Raw genomic sequence first — 27,277 nt, forward strand, 5'->3', positions numbered from 1 at the left:
CCTGGGGGCAGATCGGCCTATTATCAGGCCGATCTGCCCCCAAGTGGGGGCAGAAACTTGTAGGCGCCAGGGCAGATTTTTTTTTTGTGTTTTTTTTTTTGTTTGTTTGTTTTTTTAGAGATGGGGAGCGACCCATCAGACAAGGGTCGCTCCCCTGGGGGGCAAACTGTGTTTAGACCATTTCTGCCCCCCTTGGGGGCAGATTGGTCGATTTTAGGTCAATCTGCCCCAAGGGGACAGAAACCACTAGGCACCGGGGATTTGTTTTTTGGCGCCAATGTCACGCAGGGGGAGCGACTCCGTAGGCAAGGGTCGCTCCTGGGCAGGGGGAGTTTGGGGGAGTGGGGGGTCAAATTTATTTTAGGGCATTTCCTCCCCCCCCCCCCACCCCACCCCCGGGCCGGCTGAGCTAGAGGCCAAAATCCACAGGTAGGCACTTTGCAAAAAACACCTCTGTTTTCTGTGAAAAAATATGTTGTGTCCACATTGTGTTTTGGGCCATTTCCTTTCGTGGGCGCTAGGCCTACCCACACAAGTGAGGTACCATTTTTATGGAGAGACTTAGGGGAACGCTGGGTGGAAGGAAATTTGTGGCTCCTCTCAGATTCCAGAACTTTCTGTCACCAAAATGAGAGGAAAAAGTGTTTTTTGGCCAAATTTTGATGTTTGCAAATGATTCTGGGTAACAGAACCTGGTCAGAGCCCCGCAAATCACCCCATCTTGGATTTCCCTAGGTCTCTAGTTTTCAAAAATGTGCTGGTTTGCTAGGGTTCCCCAGGTGCCGGCTGAGCTAGAGGCCAAAATCCACAGTTAGGCACTGTTTTCTATGAAAAAATGTGATGTGTCCACGTTGTGTTTTGGGTCATTTCCTGTCGCGAGCGCTAGGCCTACCCACAGAAGTGAGGTATCATTTTTATCGGGAGACGTGGGGGAACGCTGGGTGGAAGGAAATTTGTGGCTCCTCTCAGATTCCAGAACTTTCTGCCACAGAAATGTGAGGAACATGTGTTTTTTTAGCCAAATTTTGAGGTTTGCAAAGGATTCTGGGTAACAGAACCTGGTCCCAGCCACACAAGTCACCCCATCTTGGATTCCCCTAGGTCTCTAGTTTTCAGAAATGCACAGGTTTGGTAGGTTTCCCTAGGTGGCGGCTGAGCTACAGGCCAAAATCTACAGGTAGGCACTTTGCAAAAAACACCTCTGTTTTCCTTCAAAAATTTGGCTGTGTCCACGTTGCGCTTTGGGGCGTTTCCTGTCGCGGGCGCTAGGCCTACCCACACAAGTGAGGTATCATTTTTATCCGGAGACGTGGGGAAACGCTGGGTGGAAGGAAATTTGTGGCTCCTCTCAGATTCCAGAACTTTCTGCCACAGAAATGTGAGGAACATGTGTTTTTTTAGCCACATTTTGAGGATTGCAAAGGATTCTGGGTAACAGAACCTGGTCCTAGCCACACAAGTCACCCCATCTTGGATTCCCCTAGGTCTCTAGTTTTCAGAAATGCACAGGTTTGGTAGGTTTCCCTAGGTGGCGGCTGAGCTACAGGCCAAAATCTACAGGTAGGCACTTTCCAAAAAACACCTCTGTTTTCCTTCAAAAATTTGGCTGTGTCCACGTTGCGCTTTGGAGCGTTTCCTGTCGCGGGCGCTAGGCCTACCCACACAAGTGAGGTATCATTTTTATCCGGAGACGTGGGGAAACGCTGGGTGGAAGGAAATTTGTGGCTCCTCTCAGATTCCAGAACTTTCTGCCACAGAAATGTGAGGAACATGTGTTTTTTTAGCCACATTTTGAGGATTGCAAAGGATTCTGGGTAACAGAACCTGGTCCCAGCCACACAAGTCACCCCATCTTGGATTCCCCCTAGGTCTCTAGTTTTCAGAAATGCACAGGTTTGGTAGTTTTCCCTAGGTGGCGGCTGAGCTACAGGCCAAAATCTACAGGTAGGCACTTTGCAAAAAACACCTCTGTTTTCCTTCATAAATTTGGCTGTGTCCACGTTGTGCTTTGGGGCGTTTCCTGTCGCGGGCGCTAGGCCTACCCACACAAGTGAGGTATCATTTTTATCGGGAGACGTGGGGGAACGCTGGGTGGAAGGAAATTTGTGGGTCCTCTCAGATTCCAGAACTTTCTGCCACAGAAATGTGAGGAACATGTATTTTTTTAGCCAAATTTTGAGGTTTTCAAAGGATTCTGAGTAACAGAACCTGGTCCGAGCCCCACAAATCACCCCATCTCTGATTCCCCTAGGTCACTAGTTTTTAGAAATGCACAGGTTTGGTAGGTTTCCCTAGGTGGCGGCTGAGCTAGAGGCCAAAATCTACAGGTAGGCACTTTGCTAAAAACAGGTCTGTTTTCTGTGATGTGTCCACGTTGCGCCTTGGGGCGTTTCCTGTCGCGGGCGCTAGGCCTACCCACACAAGTGAGGTATCATTTTTATCCGGAGACGTGGGGAAACGCTGGGTGGAAGGAAATTTGTGGCTCCTCTCAGATTCCAGAACTTTCTGCCACAGAAATGTGAGGAACATGTGTTTTTTTAGCCACATTTTGAGGATTGCAAAGGATTCTGGGTAACAGAACCTGGTCCTAGCCACACAAGTCACCCCATCTTGGATTCCCCTAGGTCTCTAGTTTTCAGAAATGCACAGGTTTGGTAGGTTTCCCTAGGTGGCGGCTGAGCTACAGGCCAAAATCTACAGGTAGGCACTTTCCAAAAAACACCTCTGTTTTCCTTCAAAAATTTGGCTGTGTCCACGTTGCGCTTTGGAGCGTTTCCTGTCGCGGGCGCTAGGCCTACCCACACAAGTGAGGTATCATTTTTATCCGGAGACGTGGGGAAACGCTGGGTGGAAGGAAATTTGTGGCTCCTCTCAGATTCCAGAACTTTCTGCCACAGAAATGTGAGGAACATGTGTTTTTTTAGCCACATTTTGAGGATTGCAAAGGATTCTGGGTAACAGAACCTGGTCCCAGCCACACAAGTCACCCCATCTTGGATTCCCCCTAGGTCTCTAGTTTTCAGAAATGCACAGGTTTGGTAGTTTTCCCTAGGTGGCGGCTGAGCTACAGGCCAAAATCTACAGGTAGGCACTTTGCAAAAAACACCTCTGTTTTCCTTCATAAATTTGGCTGTGTCCACGTTGTGCTTTGGGGCGTTTCCTGTCGCGGGCGCTAGGCCTACCCACACAAGTGAGGTATCATTTTTATCGGGAGACGTGGGGGAACGCTGGGTGGAAGGAAATTTGTGGGTCCTCTCAGATTCCAGAACTTTCTGCCACAGAAATGTGAGGAACATGTATTTTTTTAGCCAAATTTTGAGGTTTTCAAAGGATTCTGAGTAACAGAACCTGGTCCGAGCCCCACAAATCACCCCATCTCTGATTCCCCTAGGTCACTAGTTTTTAGAAATGCACAGGTTTGGTAGGTTTCCCTAGGTGGCGGCTGAGCTAGAGGCCAAAATCTACAGGTAGGCACTTTGCTAAAAACAGGTCTGTTTTCTGTGATGTGTCCACGTTGCGCCTTGGGGCGTTTCCTGTCGCGGGCGCTAGGCCTACCCACACAAGTGAGGTATCATTTTTATCGGGAGACGTGGGGGAACGCTGGGTGGAAGGGAATTTGTGGCTCCTCTCAGATTCCAGAACTTTCTGCCACAGAAATGTGAGGAACATGTGTTTTTTTAGCCAAATTTTGAGGTTTGCAAAGGATTCTGGGTAACAGAATCTGGTCCCAGCCACACAGGTCACCCCATCTTGGATTCCCCTAGGTCTCTAGTTTTCAGAAATGCACAGGTTTGGTAGGTTTCCCTAGGTGGCGGCTGAGCTACAGGCCAAAATCTACAGGTAGGCACTTTGCAAAAAACACCTCTGTTTTCCTTAAAAAATTTGGCTGTGTCCACATTGCGCTTTGGGGCGTTTCCTGTCGCGGGCGCTAGGCCTACCCACACAAGTGAGGTATCATTTTTATCCGGAGACGTGGGGAAACGCTGGGTGGAAGGAAATTTGTGGCTCCTCTCAGATTCCAGGACTTTCTGCCACAGAAATGTGAGGAACATGTGTTTTTTTAGCCACATTACGAGGATTGCAAAGGATTCTGGGTAACAGAACCTGGTCCCAGCCACACAAGTCACCCCATCTTGGATTCCCCTAGGTCTCTAGTTTTCAGAAATGCACAGGTTTGGTAGGTTTCCCTAGTGGCGGCTGAGCTACAGGCCAAAATCTACAGGTAGGCACTTTGCAAAAAACACCTCTGTTTTCCTTCAAAAATTTGGCTGTGTCCACGTTGCGCTTTGGGGCATTTCCTGTCACGGGAGCTAGGCCTACCCACACAAGTGAGGTATCATTTTTATCCGGAGACGTGGGGAAACGCTGGGTGGAAGGAAATTTGTGGCTCCTCTCAGATTCCAGAACTTTCTGCCACAGAAATGTGAGGAACATGTGTTTTTTTAGCCAAATTTAGAGGTTTGCAAAGGATTCTGGGTAACAGAACCTGGTGCGAGCCACACAAGTCACCCCATCTTGGATTCCCCTAGGTCTCTAGTTTTCAGAAATGCACAGGTTTGGTAGGTTTCCCAAGGTGGCGGCTGAGCTACAGGCCAAAATCTACAGGTAGGCACTTTGCAAAAAACACCTCTGTTTTCCTTAAAAAATGTGGCTGTGTCCACGTTGCGCTTTAGGGCGTTTCCTGTCGCGGGCGCTAGGCCTACCCACACAAGTGAGGTATCATTTTTATTGGGAGACGTGGGGGAACGCTGGGTGGAAGGTAATTTGTGGCTCCTCTCAGATTCTAGAACTTTCTGCCACAGAAATGTGAGGAACATGTGTTTTTTTAGCCAAATTTTGAGGTTTGCAAAGGATTCTGGGTAACAGAACCTGGTCCGAGCCACACAAGTCACCCCATCTTGGATTCCCCTAGGTCTCTAGTTTTCAGAAATGCACAGGTTTGGTAGGTTTCCCTAGGTGGCGGCTGAGCTACAGGCCAAAATCTACAGGTAGGCACTTTGCAAAAAACACCTCTGTTTTCCTTCAAAAATTTGGCTGTGTCCACGTTGCGCTTTGGGGCGTTTCTTGTCGCGGGCGCTAGGCCTACCCACACAAGTGAGGTATCATTTTTATCGGGAGACGTGGGGGAACGCTGGGTGGAAGGAAATTTGTGGCTCCTCTCAGATTCCAGAACTTTCTGCCACAGAAATGTGAGGAACATGTGTTTTTTTAGCCAAATTTTGAGGTTTGCAAAGGATTCTGGGTAACAGAACCTGGTCCCAGCCACACAAGTCACCCCATCTTTGATTCCCCTAGGTCTCTAGTTTTCAGAAATGCACAGGTTTGGTAGGTTTCCCCAGGTGGCGGCTGAGCTAGAGGCCAAAATCTACAGGTAGGCACTTTGCTAAAAACTGTTCTGTTTTCTGTGATGTGTTCACGTTGTGTTTTGGGGCATATCCTGTCGCGGGCGCTAGGCCTACCCACACAAGTGAGGTATCATTTTTATCGGGAGACTTGGGGGAACATAGAATAGCAAAACAAGTGTTATTGCCCCTTGTCTTTCTCTACATTTTTCCCTTCCAAATGTAAGACAGTGAGTAAAAAAGACGTCTATTTGAGAAATGCCCTGTAATTCACATGCTAGTATGGGCACCCCGGAATTCAGAGATGTGCAAATAACCACTGCTTCTCAACACCTTATCTTGTGGCCATTTTGGAAATACAAAGGTTTTCTTGATAGCTATTTTTTACTCTTTATATTTCAGCAAATGAATTGCTGTATACCCGGCATAGAATGAAAACCCACTGCAGGGTGCAGGTCATTTATTGGCTCTGGGTACCTAGAGTTCTTGATGAACCTAAAAGCCCTATATATCCCCGCAACCAGAAGAGTCCAGCAGACGTAACAGTATATTGCTTTCGAAAATCTGACATTGCAGGAAAAAGTTACAGAGTAAAACTTAGAGAAAAATTGATGTTTTTCTCACCTCAATTTCAATATTTTTCTTTTCCAGTTGTTATTTTCTGTAGGAAACCCTTGTAGGATCTACACAAATTACCCCTTGCTGAATTCAGAATTTTGTCTACTTTTCAGAAATGTTGCGGTTTCTGGGATCCAGCGTTGGTTTCATGCCCATTTCTGTCACTGACTGGAAGGAGGCTGAAAGCACAAAAAATCGTAAAAATGGGGTATGTCCCAGTAAAATGCCAAAATTGTTTTGAGAAATTGGGTTTTCTGATTCAAGTCTGCCTGTTCCTGAAAGCTGGGAAGCTGGTGATTTTATCACTGCAAACCCTTTGTTGATGCCCTTTTCAGGGAAAAAACCACAAGCCTTCTTCTGCAGCCCATTTTTCAATTTTTTTTAAAAAAAACGAAATTTTCACTGTTTTTTGGCTAATTTCTTGGCCTCCTGGGGAACCCACAAAGTCTGGGTACCTCTAGAATCCCTAGGATGTTGGAAAAAAAGGACGCAAATTTGGCGTGGGTAGCTTACGTGAACAAAAAGTTATGAGGGCCTAAGCGCAAACTGCTCCAAATAGCCAAAAAAAGGCTCGGCACAGGAGGGGGAAAAGGCCTGGCAGCGAAGGGCTTAAAAGCAGTCAGAGACATGGTGGTATGCTGTCTCCAGCAGGCCACCAGCCCTGTGAGTGCAGCCATTTCCAATGGCGTCGCAAATTGTGACCTACCTCATAGATATTATTAATGAGATAGGTAATTTGCAACCCCATTGGGAATCGCAAACATTGTGATGTACACTGTTGGGCATATGGTTTTGTGACTCGCAAATGAGTCGCAATTTGCAAGTCGCAAAACTCTGGGTCGTACATCTGGCCCCAAATCACATACAAGTAAAACCTAAAGTAATAAAACATTGACGACTTTTGGCATGCTGAAATCAATTCCCAAAGGATGAGATATTAACAGAGCGCATAGGTTCTAAACAGAAGAAACTGAAGTGTGCCTTTTTGTTGGCCCTTATAAAGCATGGCCATTTTGGGGCTATTGCTTACCAATAGAAAAATAATGGTACAGCAGGAACTGATTCACATACGAAGGTGCAGTGAGACCAAATTTAAAACTTATGCAGATACGCACAGCTGATAACCTGGGGTCTTTTTAAAGCTAAACATTAGCTGATAGCAGGCTTATAAAGAAAATAAAATCTGATGTTTTCAATGTCAGTGAAAACTTTGTTATAACCTGTAGCTGCCAGGAAAACTATTGATCAACTTTAGATAAAAATAATAGCAATTAATTTACCATGGCCAGTTAGGTTGCACTAAGGGCATATGCTGCTTCTCAGCAATAAAAGCAATCTTAGAATGTGTCTTGCATGTTTCCTCAATAAATAGGTTTGCTATTAAGGGTTTAATAAATAGTGCCACACCTTCCACTGCCTGGGATTATTTATTATCATGTTTCCCATTACTCAACTAGAGGCATAACTTTTCATATCTGACACAATCTGCTTTACTTAACTGTTTGCAGGGGTATTATTTTCCAGTTTCATGATGTATCCTTCATTATCTTATTCATATATTTTACTATTTGTATGTATTCTTTTTGGATTATATCTGCTTATTTAGGTGTGTGTTTTAAAGAAAAGGTGTGCACATTTCAATGTTGTTAAATAATTTATTTCATTACAACACAATAACTCAGCTTGCTTAAAAATATTCATATTCAATCTTAGCACAGATGGAATTGTTTTTCATGAAGTGTTTTTTAAATGATGAACATAGTTTCATAGAAATTCATATCTTAATTTCTCAGTTATTGTTTTCAAATAAAATAAATCAGTGTTTCTCAGACTATAACTAGGTGAAAGACTAGAGGGGCTTCATTATTCATTTTTAGGATGATCAGCAATGTGCAGCCAAAACAATACAAGGCATTGAAATGAAGAATTATTAAGTAGAGAGGAACACTGATCTAGGAATTTGAGACCCAGGATCATTCAGTATCTCTAATCACCTTTCCCAACTGAAGGCTACAGAGAAGGCACATTGAGTCCTCCACTAAGCCTATCTGCCGGCTCAAAGACATAGCCACCGAGACAGAGAGACAAGAACAGGAGCTGATAATTTTTTATTGAAAGCTGCTTTTATTATTCTGAAAGGTATGCAAGTGTGAACCATATATCAAGCTTGAATAAGCTCCTTTATGAGCTACGTTTAGCTTGGTTGGCTGAGGGAACGGAGATGTTAGGCATTTCAATGCAGAAAAACCTTTAAATACTTTCATATTTTACAATATAGTCTGTTGGTCTGTCTGACTCATATAAATGCTGCTATATTGTTTTTGTATCACTATTATTCATATTGTGGGCACTTGGATAGGATGTTGATAATAAACCCTGAAAATGTATTCCTAGCTTCATAGCCTTCTGGAGTATGTTTATTAATGATAAAAGAGAGTTTGGCGTCCACAATATATTCCTGTGAGTCTCACAGGACTGATCATTACCTAATACACACCTTACTCATGTAATCATGAATGGGCTGATTGGTATTGCAGTCTATCAGGTTCTCTCCCCCTGTACTTGTTACTAGAGGATCTAAAGAACCCTCTCTTAGGCAGTGTTCTGGGGGAACAATCTGCGAAATGTATCATTACTCTTTTTTTATGCCTTGGAAATAAGCACTACTCTTCCTTGAAGTGATAAAACAGGTGACTTTTTTCATTTGCCATTCAGTTAGTTGGACAAAAGGTTATTAGAATTTGATTAGATTATTTTTTTTAATTCCCCATCCATAGTTTCTGTCTCCCTCTGATGTAGCATTATCAATTTCCAGAAGCATTAAGCTATTCTGACCAGAAATATTCACATAAAACTTCCACGTTAAGCCTGTGACACCTCATCATTTGAGACCTTTGCATGCACTTTTCAATCATTTGTTGGACATTCTTCTTCATAAACACCATCAGATAACAGACTGCCTTTTTTGTAACATTAGTCTATTTTGTTTTTCTCTCCATCATCTTTCTTCTCCCTCACTGCTTCAGATCTGAAGACTGACAGTCATAGATCAAGATTATCCTGTTATTGATTACGGACATTGTTATTTTTCCCAAAAAGGGCAAGCCCCGGATAGTCCTGCATCACATAGGCCCATTTCTCTGATCAATGCTGATGCCAAATTGTATTCTAAAATACTGGCTGTGCGTTTGGGGAGGGTCATCGTTGGTGTCACCATGGCAACATGGGTTTATTCCCGGCTCGGGTACCACTGACCATATAAGATGTGTTATCACTCTCCTTGACATAATGAAAAGTACTGGCACATGGCCACGATCCTCCTCGACGCAGTGTCATGACGATACCTATGGCATGTAATGAGGCTGAAGGGACCTGGGGCATGTTTTATTGTGGCAGTCAGGGCAATGTATAATACCCCATGTGCCACATTGCAGATAATGGGAGAAGAATCTGGAAGGATAGCGATAACCAGTGGTATAAGACATGAATGTCAATGCTCACCAATTTTATTTGCCAGCCAAATTGACCCATGTATAGAGATACTCATGCTGAATGAGGCTGTCAAACCTGTCCTTATTAACAGATTTGAAACAAAGATGTTTCCATATGCAGATCACATAGCAGTGGTAACATTGAACCTGGGGAAGTCTATCGTTGAGGTTGAGACTTTGGCAGCAGATTTTGGGAAAGCCTACGGTTATTTATTGAACCGGGAAAAACAGAGATTGTCTCTATTGACAATATCACATTAATAGATTAGACGGGAAACTGCCACCTGTCTTGGGGCCAAGATTAATCCTAAGGTCTCCACTCTGTGTCAAAGGAATCTGGAACCTATGATTAGAAAAATTAATACAGATTTAAGACGAATTAATGGACTACATCTGTCAATTATTGGTAGATGTAATGTCCTCAAAATGCTCATTTTACCCAGAGTACTTTATCTTTTTTGTGCTATTCGTTTAGTGGTTGAAGGGTCTCTACTTAAGGAATTAGATTTTGTTTGTATTCATTTCATATGGCAATATCAAAGGGCCAGGTGATCCCTTCAATATTTAGGGCCTCATTACAAGTTTGGCAGAGGGGATTACTTCGTCACAAATGTGAGAGATATCCCGTCCGCCTTTTTAGAAGTTCCATAGGATATAATGGAACTTGTAATAATGCGGCCGGTATATCAGTCACGTTGGTCAACTGCCTTCTCTGACAAATTGGGCCAAGCTATTATAAGAAGGTCCAGTTTAAGAGTGTGAGATCGGCTTGGAAGGTTTGAAATGAGTTTAAAAAGATGATTAAGATCAAGCCATATAATCGATATACCCCTTTGTTGCACACAGGGCTTTCCTGACGTATTTTTATGATATAATGGGGAGAGACTGGGAACAGACGAGCCTCCTTAAGCTAGGCAACCTTTTTGACACAGATCATATATTTTCTTTTTTGGACTACAGTCAGAGTTTGGGATTGATACTAGGTCTTTTTTAAGTATTACTAGGTTCGGACTCTTATGAGTTTGGTCAACATTGATAAAATCTCCATGGACAGAATAGAACCATTGGAACCAATAAGTCGGCCAGAGTATAGGACTGGACACATCTGCAAGCTTCTCACAATACCTGATGATATGGAGACAGTGGAAGCCATGTGGCTAAGATGACTAAGGGAAGTGGGTGTGGACTTATATTTGTCTATCGAGCTAGGAGTGAAGGATTTCCTCTCATGGAACACTATAAAACAATATGCAATTTGTATTACACCCAGCAAAGCTTTTTGGGTGGGGTAAAAGGGCAGATGACAGATGTTGCTGGTGTGGCGAGGACCTTGCGAATACGCTACATATTTTCTATGGGTGTGAGAAGTTATCCATATTGAAGGCAGGTATAGAGATCTTCTGGGATAAGCTGTTTGGGGGAGGTGCCCGTATTAGTCCGCTAATGATGCTCATTGGTCATGTTGATGGTAATATCTATAGCATGAACCAGAAATATTTGATATTTATTTGTATGTCTGTTGCCCGATTGCTTATCACCACGGCTTGGAAAAATCCCAAGGCTCATACTTTTGATGCCTGGATTGGGCGACTCATGGGGATATATAATGCCGAAAGAGCGCTATACAATTGTAAGGATAGAAGGGCCAAAGAGAGGGCCAGGAAGATCTGGTGCCCATGACCAAATGGTTGACCGGTTCTCTAGGGCATTCTGATTGGTTAGGTTCACTTTAATAGCTGGGTAGGAGAGTGATTTCTTTGGAAAATCTGGGTGCTGGAAGATAGAGTGAGAGGCAGGTAAGGACGTTGCGCTGCCTTCGGTTGGCAGAGGTGATGTTCTGATGTTCTCATGGTCATGTAAATTGGGGTTTTGCTGTTTTCAGCATGCCCATTTGGGTGATCCAGTATTAATTTATCACTGTTTGTTCCCGCTTTCTTTAAGTATATGATGGACGCTCTTCTTTTTTTCTGTATTGGTTTTTCTTTTTTAGTTTTAAAATAAAATATTTTAAAAAAACAACTGTCGCAAGTGCAATCAGTGCAGTGGTAATAGACAAAATAAAGCATAGTTGCCACAAAGTACAAAAGACCAAATATAAATATCTCTGGCTCAGTTAAGTACCTTCAATTAGGCAACTTGTCAAGACATTCTCAATATAAAACAGAGGAACAGAGATTTGCAAATAGATGTATTAATATTGTGTAACTGAAATCTGGTTGGAAAACAATAATATGTTGCCGACTACATAAAGGTAGTGGTACCGGTTGCAAAACGATAATATTTTACTGACTACATAAAGGTTGAGGAAAAGCCTTCACAAATATTAAGGGGTCCCCAAGTGACCCCTTCCTCTTTGTGAATGTTGATAAATGGACCACTGCTAGTCTTAAAATAAAAATGAATATCAGAACTTTTCATTTTTTCAAATACATCCTGTTTGCAATTAAGGAAAGCTGACTGTATTCAAAAGAAAAACGATTGCTGTATTTGCAAGACTTTGATAGCAGTAATTGAAGTGGGTTGCAATTTGTGACCTACCTCATTAATATTTATGAGGTAGGTCGAATTGCTACCCTTTTTAAATCTGGTATGTTTATGAACTGACCTAGTAGTACGTAGGCTGGCTCGCAAAGTAATGTTGGATTTGATAGAAGTTGGCACAAAAGTGCAACCTCTTTAAGAGAATCCAGTGTACATACATCTTACCACAAGTTCCATGTTTCTCTCAAAAATCCCCACCTCAAGCACAAACAGTTTCAAGGTGCTTTAGTCTGGGCTAATCTCCGGGTTAAATAGCATACATAGACCCTGATTACAAGTTTAGGTGTTATTTATGACATCTAATAAATAACTTTACGTACAAGTTGGTGAGACATAACATGCAGATTTTGATGTTCAACGCACCAAAATCTGCATGATACTGTAACTAATGTATGCTTTTCCACCATTAAATTTGGGCAGGCTAGACCTGAAGGTTGAGGTATTTAATGCATCCAATTATTATCAGATGCGTTAAATACCTACAAACCGATAATTATGGCTATAGGCTTCTCTAGTTAAAATCAGAAAAGCATTTAAAACAACTAGCCTTAGACTTCCGACTTCCTCTGGCTCTATGGACAGAGCAGTTTTCTATTAGCAACAGTAGACTTTAATGACAATCCCTGGGGTACCCCACATGTGATGAATGATAATAAAAGCAATTTATAGCGCACACAGCTACTTCCTGGAGTGTCCCGGCACGAAACAGCAGAGGTCACAAAGATGGAACTAGCATGAGTTCAAAAAGCCATGTTTTAAGTTTTTCCTAAATGTTACAGTGCCCTTCGCTGCAAGCAGCTTCATTCGTAGCAGATTCCATAAGGCTGAGCCCAGATAGATGAAAGACCTTCCACTTGCTCTAGCACTCTGGATTCTACAGATTACTGCTGTAAGTTTATTAGCAGATCTCAAATTTTGAGTAGGTTGGTAAAATTCAAATCTGGCTTTAAGCTAAGAAGCACCTTTGGTACAAAGCATCATGCACCAGGACAAGAGCTTTGAATTTGATTCTCTTCCTAATGGGCAGCCAATGTAGCATACATCAATAGGGGGAAATGTGTGTTCTAGCTGGGACATTTAGCAGAATGCGGACTGCTGCATTTTTGACTACTTGGAGCCTGTCCAGTAGCTGCTCTGGTAGTCTCAAGTATAGGGGGTTACCATAGTCAGTTCTAGAGGTTAGGTAGATGCTGGAGCAGTGTATGGGTTCATGAGAATGTAGAGGTAGAATGTTGTGTAGTAGTGATTGCAGCCTGTTTAGCCAGGGCTAGTGCCTACCCTAAGCAGCACAAGGGCAACAGTACTAGTAGCCAGAATGGGTGAAAGGGAAGCGCAAGTCTCTAAATAGTACTTGAAACCTCTATGCCGGCGGACCGCCTAGATATGTAAGTGTTTCTCCAGGCTATCTAAAGGTTGAATAAGTATATAGAAAAAGACGAGATGAGTGGACAATATCGGGGAGGTAGGAGAGACCAGCCGGGGATGTAGCAGATAAGTAGAAGTGCAAGATCTAGAGAATCAGTAAAGGATGTGAGATGCAGGGGAGGGGAGGGAAAGGTAGTGAGAAAGTGGAAAGGAAGGTCAGATAGAAGGGCATAAGGGCCTAAGGGTCTAAGGGCACCCAGCGCCCCCATCTTAGATTGGAAGGGAAAAAAGTGGGGGGGGAGGGAAGGGGTTTGTAGTGGGGCTGGCGGAGAGATGGGGAAGTACATAGCTAGAAAGATGGAGATGGGTGGGGGGGTGGTGAGAACCAGCCCGATATGGAGAACATCGGTCTAAAATAGAGGGAAGGTAGGTGCGGGTGTTCAGGTTTGTTCCCTGAGAGTACCAATGTGGCGTCCGTAGCTTTGCCACAGACAGGTCGTGCCACATTCATGATTGTGTTGCAAATAGGGAGATCATCTCAGATTATGTTGCTTCATGGAGGAATGGTGCCCACGTCTGGGTGAATAAGGCGGCTTGGTCCTGTAGATTGTAAAAGACACATTAATGCGCTGCAGTCTGTATCCTTGCCACCAGCCACTCTTCTGGTGTAGGCGGGTTGAGTGATCATCAATGACGAAGGATGCATAGCTTGGCCAGTGTGAGAGCAGTGTGTAAAAGGCGACATTTTGGTCTGGGCAAATCAGGGAGGTTACCTATGTCATGTAGAAGGATAAGGGAAGAAGGAAGTAGTTGACGGAGAAGGATGGAGCCTTCAAGAATGGTTCTTGCGGTTTCCCAAAAGAGGCGTATCAAGGGGCAGTCACAGAGAATATGGATGATATCACAGTATTTCTCATTGCACCACCAGCAATAGGCATGCAGCAGGAGGCCCATTTTTTACAGTTCAGGTGGGGTCCTGTATCAGTCATTTAGTATTTTAAAGAGGCAGAATTTTTATTCAGGCCTCTCACGTGCCCCTGTCCAGGGCATTCAGGATGTCTGCCCAGTCTTCATACTAAAAGATGGTATGAAGGTGGCGCTGCCATCTTGTCTGTAGGTTGGTAAGAAGGGGTTATGAATAGAGATGTTGACTGAGCATTCCATAGAGGCCCAACGTCACCCCTTTGCATCATCCCCAGGTGTTTAAGATAGTACAGGAGAGGTTTGGAGGGTCCAAGGGGAGGGGCTCAGAGCACTGTGACGGCAGTGTTGAAGTTGTAGGTACCCCCATACTTGATCGGCGTGAAGGCCAAATTCCTCCCATAATGTTGTGAAGGCTTTAAGTTTTACGTTCGCTATAAGTTGGTCCAAAGAGATAATATCCTCCATGCTCCATTGGGGCCAGGAAATAGAGGCTTCCCCTATACTTAACTGGTCATTACTCCATATAGGGGCTCCCGAGTGTAGATGGTGGTGCACGCCAAGAGTCGGTGCATCCGTCACCAAGCTGCTATGGTCGCCTCTAGCATCGGTCTTTAGGAGGAGTCTGAGGTTTGTAGTCTCTGTATAAGATGCTGAGGCCACCGGTATTTGAGAGCAATTGACCATTCACCTGATAACATGTACGCCAGCTGAGACAGGTGGAGGGCCAAAGTGTATTGTTCGACAGACGGAAGCCCCATACCTCCACTAGAATGGTGAGCCATTAGTTTGTCAGATAATGAGCAGGCCGTACCCCACTCAATTCTTGTGAGGGTCGTGAGGGGAACTTACATACCGAGGACATAGGTGAAATGGGGCAAGGTGACCATCCTCACTGCCTGCAACCTTTCCTACATGTTGAGTCCCAGGTGAGTCCATTCGTCAAAATCCTGAGTCATACGAGACATTAGGGGAGCCATGTTATCCGCCACCATATGGTCTAGGCCTCTATTTACCAGGATTCCTAAATATTTAAGGTGAGATGGTGTCCATCGGAACGGAAAAACATGAATCGCCGCTCGGGTAGTAATTGTGGATAGGGGTAGGGCTTCGCTCTTATCCCTATTCACCTGATAACTGGATAGGAGAGCAAATCCATCTATGATCTCCAACAAGGCTGGGATGGAACGATCTAGATCTGTTAGGGTGAGCAGGATGTTGTCGGCATATAGGTTGAGTTTAGAGACTTCCCCCTGTATTGACAGTCCAGTGAGAAGAGGAGATCAGTGGATAGTTGCCGCTAAGGGTTCCATTGCTAGGAGGAATAAGAGAGGTGACACCGGGCACCCTTGTCTCGTCACTCTCTGGGAAGGGGTTGGAGTTAAACCTGCCACAATTGACCTGTGCTGCAGGGCTATCATAACGCAGGTGCACTTGGGAGATGAATTGATCACCGAGGTCAAATTTCTTGAGGGTGGAAAATAGGTTGTCCCATCCAATGTGATTGAACGCCTTTTCAGCGTCCAGGGAGAGGGTGAGTGCCTCCATCAGGAGGTCTTTTGCAAACCATAGAGCATGGGAGAGAGAACGAAGATGGTTCCGAGAAGTGCAGCCTGGTACGAAACCCACTTGTGTGGGGTGGATTAGCGCCAGGAAAACTTTCCGTAACCGAGATGTGAGGACACTGGCCAGTATGTTAATATCTCCATTCAGAAGCGATATGGGGCGATAGCTGCCACATAAGAGAGGATCCCGTCCAGGCTTGGGAAGGACTGCTATCACTGCTCTATTAGAGATGGAGGCTAGCGATCTCTCATGACTAGCTTCACAGAAAGCTTCGTACACTAGGTCAACCGAGTCGTTCCTAGACCATTTATAGAATTCTGCGGGGAAACCATCTTCACCTGGCTATTTATGATATGGGAGGTTGGCTATAGCCTGTGCTATTTCGACCTTACTGATTTCCCCATCCAGCAGGGCGTTTCAGAAGTATATAAGTCCTGATAGAACATTGCAAATTTGTCAACTATATCTTGAGGATCGAGTAAGGAGCTCGCTGGTAGAGGAGGAGAGTGCGAAAATGGCTTGTGCCGCCTCTCGTTGGTGAAGTTAGGCCACCTTCCTGCTTTCTCGCCTTGTTCATAGTGCAGTCCTCGCAGGCGCTGCAAAGCATACTCTGCCTGGAAGGTGTATAATTCATTAAGGGCCATTCTAGCCTTTTCCAGACATCGGCGAGTTGCTTGCAAGAGTAGTTTTGTGTATGACTGAGTAAGAGTTGCAATATGACGTTCTAATTCAAATTCAGTTTGCCGAGTCCTCATCTGCCAGTTTGAGATAGCCGCGTCTCTCATCATCTGCCCTCGCAAGCTAGCTTTCGTGGCCGACCACAGTACTCTGGGATTGGACTGAGCCCTGATTATCCTGTAGGTAAGTGGAAATGTGTGACCGCAGTCGAGCTTTGCCTTGGGGCGTTCTATAGTGGTTTACTGGGAAGCACCACAGTTTACGTCCCGGGGAGGTTAGATCAATGTCTACCGAGGTTAGGATCGGAGAGTGATCAGAAAGGACACATTCCAGAATCTATGCGTCACAGGACAGGGGCACTATTGATTGCCACACAAGGAAATAATCCAGCCTTGATTGGGTACTGTGTACCGGTGAGAGGAAGGTATACTCCCTGTCTGCCCCATGTGTGAGTCTCCAGAGGTCCACAAGGCTGTGACCCAAAAGAATATCTGCCAGAAGGGCTTTGTCGGGGTGGTTACCAATGTCTACGGGGCTGGTTCTGTCTAGCACTGCGTCCCTTACGAGATTCCAGTCACCCCTAATGACATAGCGCGAAGCTTCAATTTCTGTAAGTAGTCGGTTCAAACAAAGGAAAAAAGATCGCTTGGGGCCTGTTGGCGCATAGACAGATCCAATACATTTCGGTTGATTACCGATCTGGAGTTTAGTAAAGACGTATCTCCCGTCGGGATCAGACCATTATTTAACCACACGTACAGGAAGGGTTTTTCGCAACAGGATCGCTACACCGCACTTTCTAGGTGTCCCTCCCTCCGATGATGGCGGGGCAGGACAACTACTGAATAATGCTCTCTCAACCCAGTCCTGGCGTAATTTGCTGGATTATATAGCATTGCGATGTGTATCCTGTAGGAGGGCTATGTCTGTGTGTTTAGACCGCAGATAGGAAAGTACTTTTTGTCGTTTCACATAGTGGGTCATACCATGGACATTCTAGGATTTGCAGCAGATGATGAGGGGTAGTGGTCCCAGCAGACATATTGGCAGCGTGCCCCTGTAGTAAGTGGAAGGGAGGGGACGGGATGAAGAGAAAAGAGATAGGGAAGGGGGGGGGGAGTGGACGTGTTGAAGGAGAACGATGGAAGATTGTGAAGGTAGAAGTGAGGGGAGGAGATGGGGGTTACAATCGGTAAGAAGATAAAAGAGAGAGGTGAGGAAAAGAGAGGGGAAAGGAAGAATGAAGGTACAGGTAAGAGGGTGTGGGGGGGCATTGGGTGTATCGTCATCAACGGACCACAGGAAGAGAAGGAAAGAGGGAGGAAAAGGTGAGGAGCAGAGGGGAGGGAAATGAAAGTGGGTGGGAGGAGGATATCAGAAGTGAGAGGTGGAGTAGGAGAGAGAGAGAAAAAGAAGGGAGAGATAGGAGAAGGTAAGGGGCAGGTGAGTGAGGGGGGTATAACCTTAGAGGGGTTAGGGTTCTCAAATCTTAGAACTGTGAATTGCGGGACTAAACTTGAGGGGACCACGCACCCCCTGGGGGGGCAAGGGAGGGAGACTGGGGGGTCTCAGGCCAGCCAAAGGGTAGAAGGAACAGGTGCTTGAGAGGGGTTCTCAGATAAGAGAGATCGGTGGTAGATTGAGTAGGCTGTGTATTTGCAGAAGTGAGGATGGCCGATGGTGTATGAAGACATCTATGGGTAAGGGAAGAGCTCGAGAGCTTGTCCACTTGCCCATCTCCCAGGTTTTTCTTAGTATGTGGAGGAGGGAGGATGCAAGGAGAGGGGGAGAAAAGGAGGGGATGAAGGGCAGAGGGGAAATGGAAAGGTGGAAGGAAAAAGGGAGGGGAGTTTGTACGAGTATCAGCCACAGTGGAAACCCAGTCCTCTTGGCAAGGATGAGGAGTCTAGCGGACGGAGCCGTTGAATTAGCGGTTAGGGAAAGCATGAAGATTAGTCCGATATCTGCATTCATAGGTCGTATATCGTCCCCAGTTTGAGCTGCTTGAGTTGGGGCATGGAGGCTATAACATCAGACAGCATCCTACTATGTGAGCCGAGCCCATCTGTCGCAAACACTAGGAAAAGGGTGGAGTGGGGTTGGGGGGGCAGGAGAGGGTATTGAGAGGGGGCGGGGTATGTTATGGGCAAATGACAATGCAGTATTATGTCTAAAGGAGAAGATGGCAAGCAACCAATAGCCAATAACTAGCTTGTCATAGGCCAACCATGTGGGCAGGTGACAGTGAGACATTCGTACTTCACGGAGGCTAGCATGCACATTTTGATAAGCATATAGAAGTAACAATTGACTGTGTTCTTTGCCCTCTGGCAGGAACCAGGTGTGATACTCAGGAACAGGACTCTCCGCGGCTCCTCGTGCTTGTCATCATTAGGGAGCTGCCACAGGATCGAGAGTTCAAATGTTCAAGAGTTCAAGCATAGACGAGACTGGGTTTCAATGGAGAGCAGGATTTGTCTCTGTCCGCCTGCTGAGTATGATGCGCCTCTGTCAGGAGTGCCTTACCCCTGTCATCGTGGTGTCTTGGATATTTCATCTGATCTCTGCCTCTCTGGGGGACCCCTCGGTCGCCAGGGGATCGGACATCCAAGACGATGGGCAGGATCATGGCTTCCGGGGAATTCTGAGGCACATAAGCTGGTAAAAGTCTGTGGAGTTGTGGCCGTAGACTTGGGCGTCAGGTAAAGCCATAGGTCTTCTGGGTCATAAAAGTTCTAAGATTGGCCATTTTTAATAATCCACATCTGAGCTGGTTCAAAGAGACCATATTTCACCTCCAGTTGGCATAGGCGAGGGCAGAGTGATAGAAATGCCTTGCGGCGTTCATTTGTCTCTTTGGAGAAGTCTGCCGTAACATGGATCTCATAGCCATCGGCTCGGAATGGTCCCTGTGAGCACCCAGTGGAGATGAGCTGTCAGGCTGTAGTGTGGCGCAGAAGGCAAGCTATGATACGACGTGGACGGCGTGAATCCTCAGCTTTCTTTGGACCCAGACGATGCGCCCTCTGGAACTCCAGGGGAAGGTCAAAGGATATGCCCGTCAGAATAGGGAGGGTTTCTTTGAGAAATGTCTGAACATCCGTCTCCTCAACGTGCTCCGGAAAGCCAAAGAAATGTACATTGTCCCTGCAACTCCTGTCCTCTAAGTCCACCAGCTTACTACAGAAGAAGAGAAATTCCCCGTCTCGGTCTGCTTCAGTATTGAGGTGATCCTCGACCGCAACAACACGTTGTTCCAGGTCAGAGACACTGGATTGGAAGCCTGCTATATTCAATCGTATGGATTTGGTCTCTGCCACCAATGCTGATATTGTAGATCCATCCCTTCTAGCCTGCAGCCAACTGCTGTGATCTCTTGAAGGATGAGATCCATGGTAGTGCCATGCTCTAGAGTGTTTGTTACAGTGAGGGAGGTCGTCGGTTGGGCGTCATGAGACAGGGCCGGTGGACAGGAGTGATGAAGGGCTTCAGAGAAGAGAACCTGCCTCACTTGTATGCCGGAGGGTTTATCACAAGATTTTCCGGTGGCCATCTCAGGATTATTTGCGCTGTTTGGCCGTAGTATTGTAGGAGTAGATATGGTTAGTTTTGGTCCCGTGCTCTAGTCTTCTGATGGTCAGCTATCATAAAGATGTCTCTCTCGGTCCAAGTTAGTGTGGGTGTAAAGGCAGAAATAGGTGGGAGGGGAACCCACTGCGACCCGCTGGCCGGGTACCTGCGTATCGTCGCCTCCTCCTGTTGCAGTGAACGAGGGGCGGGAGGCAAACTCCTAGTGATGCTGCTGACTGTGCTTCATTTGTCAGCACGCTATGGCCACGAAGAAAGGGGGTGGGGAGCACGCTGTCCTCCAGGTGCATCCCCTTGCACCGGCAGTGTGAATTGGGAGTGGACCAGGTGGCCGCTCCTGCCTTGATAGGCGCAGCCGGCTGGCAGAGCTCCAGATGGGCTCCAGTACTCACCTGGACAGCAGCAATAAGGAGAGGCATCAAAATCTACCCAGGGGCGACTCATGTGAAACACAGCTCCGGTAGTGGTACCCCCCCAAGTGGTGACTTCAGATGGGAGTGGAAGGATGAAGGGATCGAGTTGAGCGGGATGAGGCTGTCATGGCCTATATGTGCCCCGCCTCCTCGTCTCCCTTAGGGCGTGCAATGCTGTTGTATCCCAGACGTTTAGGCTGCCATCTTGGCTTACATTAATGAACTGGGCTTCACGGTTGTAGAGTGCCCCATCCTAGGCACTGCAGCAACACCACTCCTCAGACTGCCCATTGGGTTTTGGATGGCCGCTCGGAACCCCCCATCTCCTCCCAGGGCCCTCCGTAGCACGGAGCTCAAACTTCAGGTGGCCATCTTCCACCGTGGCCAGACTACACCCCACCTATCAGAGCTTTAACTTGGGGGTGAAACAATAAATTGTTATCAAATTTGATGCCTACGTTTTAACTACAACCTTTTGAGGTCCTGGAGAAAAGGCATCTTCTGGCCAAAAACATTTCCAAAAGTCAGTAGGAATGTTTCAAAAAGACGATTTATGTTTTGTCTTCATTGCATTTCAGTTGATGGAATACAAGCCAGTAGAAAACTGCATTTAAACAAGATTTAATTCTTAGTACCATCCAGCTCTTCCCTCTTGCCCCATGAGAAAAGCAGTTGTGTGTCATCCACATAGGATATTACTTTAGCTCACAGATCATCTGCTAGATGGGCCAGAGGGGTAAGGTAGATATTGAATAGGATGGGAATTGGGGACGAACTTTGGGGGACTCCCACCTTCAGTTCCTATGGATTGACAGAGCAAGGAGGAAACCAGACTTGTTGACTCTTATTTGTCAGAAAATAAGTTAGCCAGCTCAAGGCCATTCCTGTTATCCTGATATCCTGGAGGCACTGCTGCAGCTTGTTTTGGAGGACAATATCAAATGCTGCTTGAAGATCTAACATAATCAACGCTGTGCAGCCTCCAGAATCCAGGGCGCTTTTAATGTGCTCTGAGACCTCCAGCAAAGTTGTCTTCATGCTGTAAGGTGGCCTCAAACTGGCTACGGTGTAGCACATTATTCACTTCCAAGTAGTTGGAAAGCTGTTTATTCACATGTTTTTCTAGTGTGTTTAATAGAGCTGGCAATAGAGGAATTAGCATATAATCTGATGGAATCTTAGGGTCCGCTGATGGCTTTTTCACTGAAGGCAGAATTTTTACTGCTTTCAACAGCTGGACACCATAGCCGATGTTAATGAAGCATTGAGGATCACATTTACTGTTGGGTTAATAATGGTGGCCCCCAAAGCCAATGATTGGGAGGGCATGAGTCTGCAGTGGATGCTGATTTTAGCGCCTTCAACTCCACTAGTGAGCATTCCATAGGAATTGGCTCAAACTTTGTTAACTTTGTCACAGATTCCTTGGCCAAGCTGACTTGCAACTTATTTTGTAGATCTTTATCGAGCTTTGTGCAGGATGCTAGGCGGGCTTGTATCCTTGAGATCTTAGTGTTGGGAAAAAAACTGGCTAACAGTTTGCACCACTTGGCAGAAGTCTGGTGCAGGCTAACACAAGCTGAAGCAGGCATAAAGCTCTTAGCGAATAGAGATAGATAGCAATAGAGAATATTCCTTTGGTCTTATTCCCTGCATTTTCAATCTTTACCTCATTAAGGTTTTGTTTAGCTTTTGTACCGCATTATGGTATTGTTGTAATTTCAGTTTATAGGCCTCTTTATCCTGAGGGTTATATTCTCTTCTCCATTTTCAATCTAGCATCTTACAATGGCTGGTTTCTTGGTAGATTGGTTCAAATAATTCCTACTTGTTGACTGTGGTTCAAGAGGGTCGGACCCAATCCAACCAACAGCCATGTCTAACACTCTTACAGAATCTGATTATCCACCATGCCATAAGCAGTCATGAGTTAAAGATGGTTGAAAAATATATTGAACCACATCAATGATGGCCTTAAGAGAATTTCTTTCTTTATGGCATTGATGGTGTTTCCTTGAGACTTCCTGAGCATGTGCCAATTCTGCCTCTTTACCTCTGCTCTTTGAGTTATAAGGGAATGTAGTGCATGGACGTAGCCCATCTGCCAGGGTATATTCTGCAGGTAGCTGCACAACTATGAACAAATACGGAGTACTGCTGATATATGTTGTTGCTACTCCTATTTTTAAATAACATAGCACGAGTCATCTATGGGGCACCCATTATTTATACTGATAATGGTTCAGATGCTTTATTTTGGATAGAACACAGTCGGTTTTGATGCCACATTTTGTGTCCAATTCTAAACCTTTGAGGTTTGGTGTCCCCAAACCTCAAAGTTCTGCATTTAGTCCCACACTGTTCAATGTGTATATGCCTTCTTTGGCAGCCCTGGTTGAATCCTTTGGTGTGCAGGTGCTGTCATATGCCAATGATACTCAGATTCTCCTTACTTGGGATGGTAACCCACCCAAATGCAGAACCAGTTTGCTACTTGTCTACCAGCAGTGTTCCAGTGGCTGTAGGAGAATAATCTCAAATGTAACACTAGCAAAACTGAAATATTACTTTTATGTTCACTGTTCCTGATTGTGGAGGCATTATTTTGCCTAGTATGGTTCCTTCCCCACCCTTCCCAGCCTCAGTGGCTCCCATCTTAGGAGTAAAATTTGATAATAAGGTATCTTTTGTCCCTCAAGTGGACGATGTGGTGGCAACGTGTTTTGGCCTTCTTCGTTTATTAAAAAAATGTTATTCCTACTTCCCTTAGATTGCCAGAAGATGGTAATCCATGCCCTTATCACCTCTTGTTTGATTTATGCCAATGCTTTTTACGGGGGCCTACCTACTTACCAACTTAAAAGACTCCAACCAACTTAATAGACTCCAGTTGATGCAGAATGCAGCAGCTTGTCTGCTGTTAGGACTCCATAAATAGGATCATATTCGTCTGCACCTGAAGGAGTTGCACTGGCTACCAATTTAGGATTGTGTCCAGTTTAAGGGTCTAGTCTTTAGAGCATAGAGCTTTCTATCAGTCTGGCCCGAGCTATCTGCTTCACATAATAGTACATTACTGTCCATCAGAGGAAGCTTTCTGTCGACAGAGCCAATGGGGATGGTTAGCCTATGGTCTGCCATCTCTGAATGAAGTGAGTGGACCGAGAGTACCCTATTTGCCAAACTATAAATCAAGCACTAACAATGAATTATTGTAATATGGATGTTTGATGTCTTAAAATGCAATGACATTGAATGACTATATTGTTAGGAGCAGTTGCTTTGCAATCCTCAATGCATTAATATGTTTGCACTTGATTTATTATTTTTAATTTTTAGGTTGGCATAGTTGGAAGAACTGGAGCTGGAAAATCATCGATGACGCTTTGCCTGTTTCGAATCCTGGAGGCTGCAGAAGGCTCCATTTACATAGATGGTGTAAATATTTCACAGATTGGACTTCATGACTTAAGGACCAAGCTAACTATTATTCCACAGGTACACCTTTTGCACTAACTGCAGTATTTTTTGGTAAACACGCCACTTGAACAGAATTCATAGATCGCTAAATTCTGTGCTTCAAGATTAAGCAATAAGGACATACCATTGTTTTCTTACTATAGTCGAGAAAAAGGGATTCTGACTTCTATAATCAAATACAGTCAGCCACAGTAGAAGAATTCGAGCAAGGCGTAGATTATCTTAACAAAGAAATGCTAAATAAGTTTCATAATTGGTAATATCAAACATATTTAGTTGAATCAACTGGAATAAAACATTAATTGGACCAATCATGTTTTTGTGTATGTGGCACTTAATATTGAAATCCCCAACAGGGGTGCAGTGTCTTCAGTATTTAAACTAGGATTGTAGAAGATGTGTAAAAAGTGGTCAATACTCATACTGGCCTAGAAATGGCAATGTAAGATTTCTATCAGAAATAATATTCCACTATAGTAAACTAGTATGGAATAAATATTCATACGATTATGTATAAGCAATAATATTCCACTAGAGTTAAGTAGTATGAAATACATATTCATGAGATTTTATGAAACATTTGCTGTCCAAAAACAGGCTGTTTCTTTTTACAGTCCCTGCCATTTTCCCAATTGCAGCTACATCCCTTCTACTACATCGCCTGACATGGCATCATTTTTGGGAGAGACATACCCAACTTCACCCTTTTTTCTATTTTTTTTATTTGAATTACCTATGCTATATTTTTTTAATTAAATAATTCTCAACTATACCTCATTTTATATGATTTGCCATTTACAATATACTATTAGACAATGTAATGGAGGTGGCACACTGGTCAGGCAATGTAGAGAAGTTGATGCAATGAAATGTATCTGGAAATGGGTGAATAGTCCCTTGATTTTGCGTCTGCCCCAGAAGAGGATTTGGAAAACAACAAAACTTAGCTATCAACCCATCACAAACCAAAGAAAAGGTCAAGGCTGTATTAAGGCTGCATCAAGTCAGTACAGATTAAATGCCTAATATTCTTGACCAGTCTGCCCTATATTAGGAAGCAAATTGCATTAGCAATTACTTGTTAAAGTAACTCCCGAAACCAGCACCTCCATGCTCACTAATAGGACTTCAGATGCTGGAATGGGACTCACATATCATTGATCAAAGATAGTTATACTTTCTCAAGTCAATATCAGATGAATAAAGGAACTGAGGAGAGCATATAGATATGTACTGTTAATATTAATGTGATCATACAGGAGCAAAAGTATGGTTTGTTAAAGGGCACTTTTGTTAAATAGGCATACCCTTTTTATCAAGCTCGGCTTTTTAACACATTGTTATTAGAACAATGCATTGCAACAACCAGAGGTTGCACCCGGAGCATTCTAAAATACAGTCAATAAAAACAAGCAAATTGATGAACATATGAAAGAAAGGGAGAATACAAAGATTTAGTGAGGTTTTGGTAGGGTCTAATTGTTTTAAAGTATAAGTCAAGTGTTTTACTATGAGAGGTGAAACCCTACTGGAGTGTGTTTGGTATAAATGTGGGTTTATGATATAGCACTATTTACATAGTTCAAATGTATCATGATTGGTGTTCTTATACTGCAAATTGTAGCTCAGAATGGATGGCAAGAATATCATTAAAGTGGCATGTATATTTGACATTACATGTGAGATTTTTGCTCACTATGTCTCTTCTGACAAAGACCACATATATTCAAGACAGACTTGGTCATAGCAGTCCAGCTCCCTCTGCTGAGAAAAGACCCAGGCCAGGTCACCTCCAGACCGGAACACAAATCAAATCATATCATATCAGGGGGTTCTTGTTTAGCGCAAGCTTGTCACCTCGGGGATCTCCAAGTGCTGGTGTGGTGCTGCGGGTCTCACCCAGCTGGTGGTGGTGGTGGTTAAAGAGTCTTGAGTTGTTTTCTGCAGACCTTCAGAGAGGGGGACATGTAAAGGTGGAGGGAGAGGTAGTTCCAGGACATGGCAATAGGTGGGAGAAGGTCCGCCCTCTGAGGCATTCACCATAGATTCAGGGATATGAGCCTGGGCGAGGGTGGCTGAGCATTGTTCGCTGGCTGGTCAGTGGAATGTGGGGTGGTTGATGGTGTAGGTGGGTCCGGCATCATGGAGGGCCTTGCATGCATGCATGAGGAGTTTGAAGAGGCATCTTTGCTGTATGGGGAACCAATAGAAGGCCTTGTGATGGGGAGTGATGCTGGTCCTTCTGGGGAGGTCAAGGACGAGTCTTGCTGCGGTGTTCTATATGACCTGAAGGCAGTTCAGGAGCTGTTTAGTGGTTCCAGCGTACAGTGCGTTGCTATAGTTGAGGCGGCTGGAGGCAAGGACCTTGGTGACTGTTTATCTGGTGGAAATGGGTAACCAATGGAAAATTCTTGTGGAGCATTTGAAGGGTGTTGAAGCAGGTCGAGGAGACAGAGTTGATCTGTTGCTTCATGGTCAGTTGGGTGTCCAGGATGATCCCGAGGTTGCGTGTGTGGCTGTAGGTTGTGGGCGGAGAACTGAGGGCTGTGGGCCACCACGTGTCATCCCAGGGGGATGGCTTGTTTCTGAAGATGTGGATCTCTGTTTTGATTGAGTTTAGCTTGAGGCAGTTAGACCTCTTCTAAGCGGCGATGTCTGTCATGGTGTTTTGGAAGTTGGTTTGTGTGGCGGTGGCGTCGTCTGCAAGGGAGAGGATGGGCTGGGTGTCTTCTGTGTTGGAGATGATGTTGAGTCCGTGGGTGTGAGCGACGTCGGCTAGAGGAGCTATGTAGGCGTTGAAGAGGGTGGGGCTGATGGAGGATCCCTTGTGGACGCCACAGATGATGTCTTTGAGGGCGGTGACAAAGGGTGGGAGGAGGATCCTCTGTGTCGGGCCAGAGAGAAGGAAGGGATCCAGTTGAGTGCTGTGTCTTGGATGCTGATGGTGTGGAGTCTGGTGCCCATAGTGTGGTGTGAGACAGTGTTGAAAGCTGCAGATAGGTCGAAGAGGATTAGGGCCGATGTTCCCCCAGGGTCAAAGAGGTGTCTGATATTGTCGGTTGCTGCAATCAGGGCAGTCTCGGTGCTGTGATTAGGCCGGAAGACAGATTGGGATGGGTCAAGCATGTTGTTGTGTTTGTCCATGAGCTAGCGGTTGATGGCCTTTTCCAGGACTTTGGCGGCGATTGGCAGGAGTGAGATGGGGTGGCTATTTTTTAGCTTGTTGGGGTCGGCTCAGCGTTTCTTCAGAAGTGACTTGACCTTGGCATGTTTC

The 27,277-nt window shown here is 45.0% G+C and overlaps 1 protein-coding gene across 1 annotated transcript in view; it reads left to right on the forward strand.

Annotated features, from left to right (window-relative positions):
- The window catches only part of ABCC3 (ATP binding cassette subfamily C member 3), a 691,699-nt gene that overhangs the window by 631,982 nt on the left and 32,440 nt on the right, over window positions 1-27,277 (forward strand). The window contains exon 28 of the mRNA XM_069200423.1: window positions 23,863-24,021. Coding sequence (XP_069056524.1) covers window positions 23,863-24,021 — 159 coding nt within the window. The remainder of the gene's footprint in view (window positions 1-23,862; window positions 24,022-27,277) is intronic.

Source organism: Pleurodeles waltl, chromosome 7 (genome assembly GCF_031143425.1).
Source record: "Pleurodeles waltl isolate 20211129_DDA chromosome 7, aPleWal1.hap1.20221129, whole genome shotgun sequence".
Lineage (NCBI taxonomy): Eukaryota > Metazoa > Chordata > Amphibia > Caudata > Salamandridae > Pleurodeles > Pleurodeles waltl.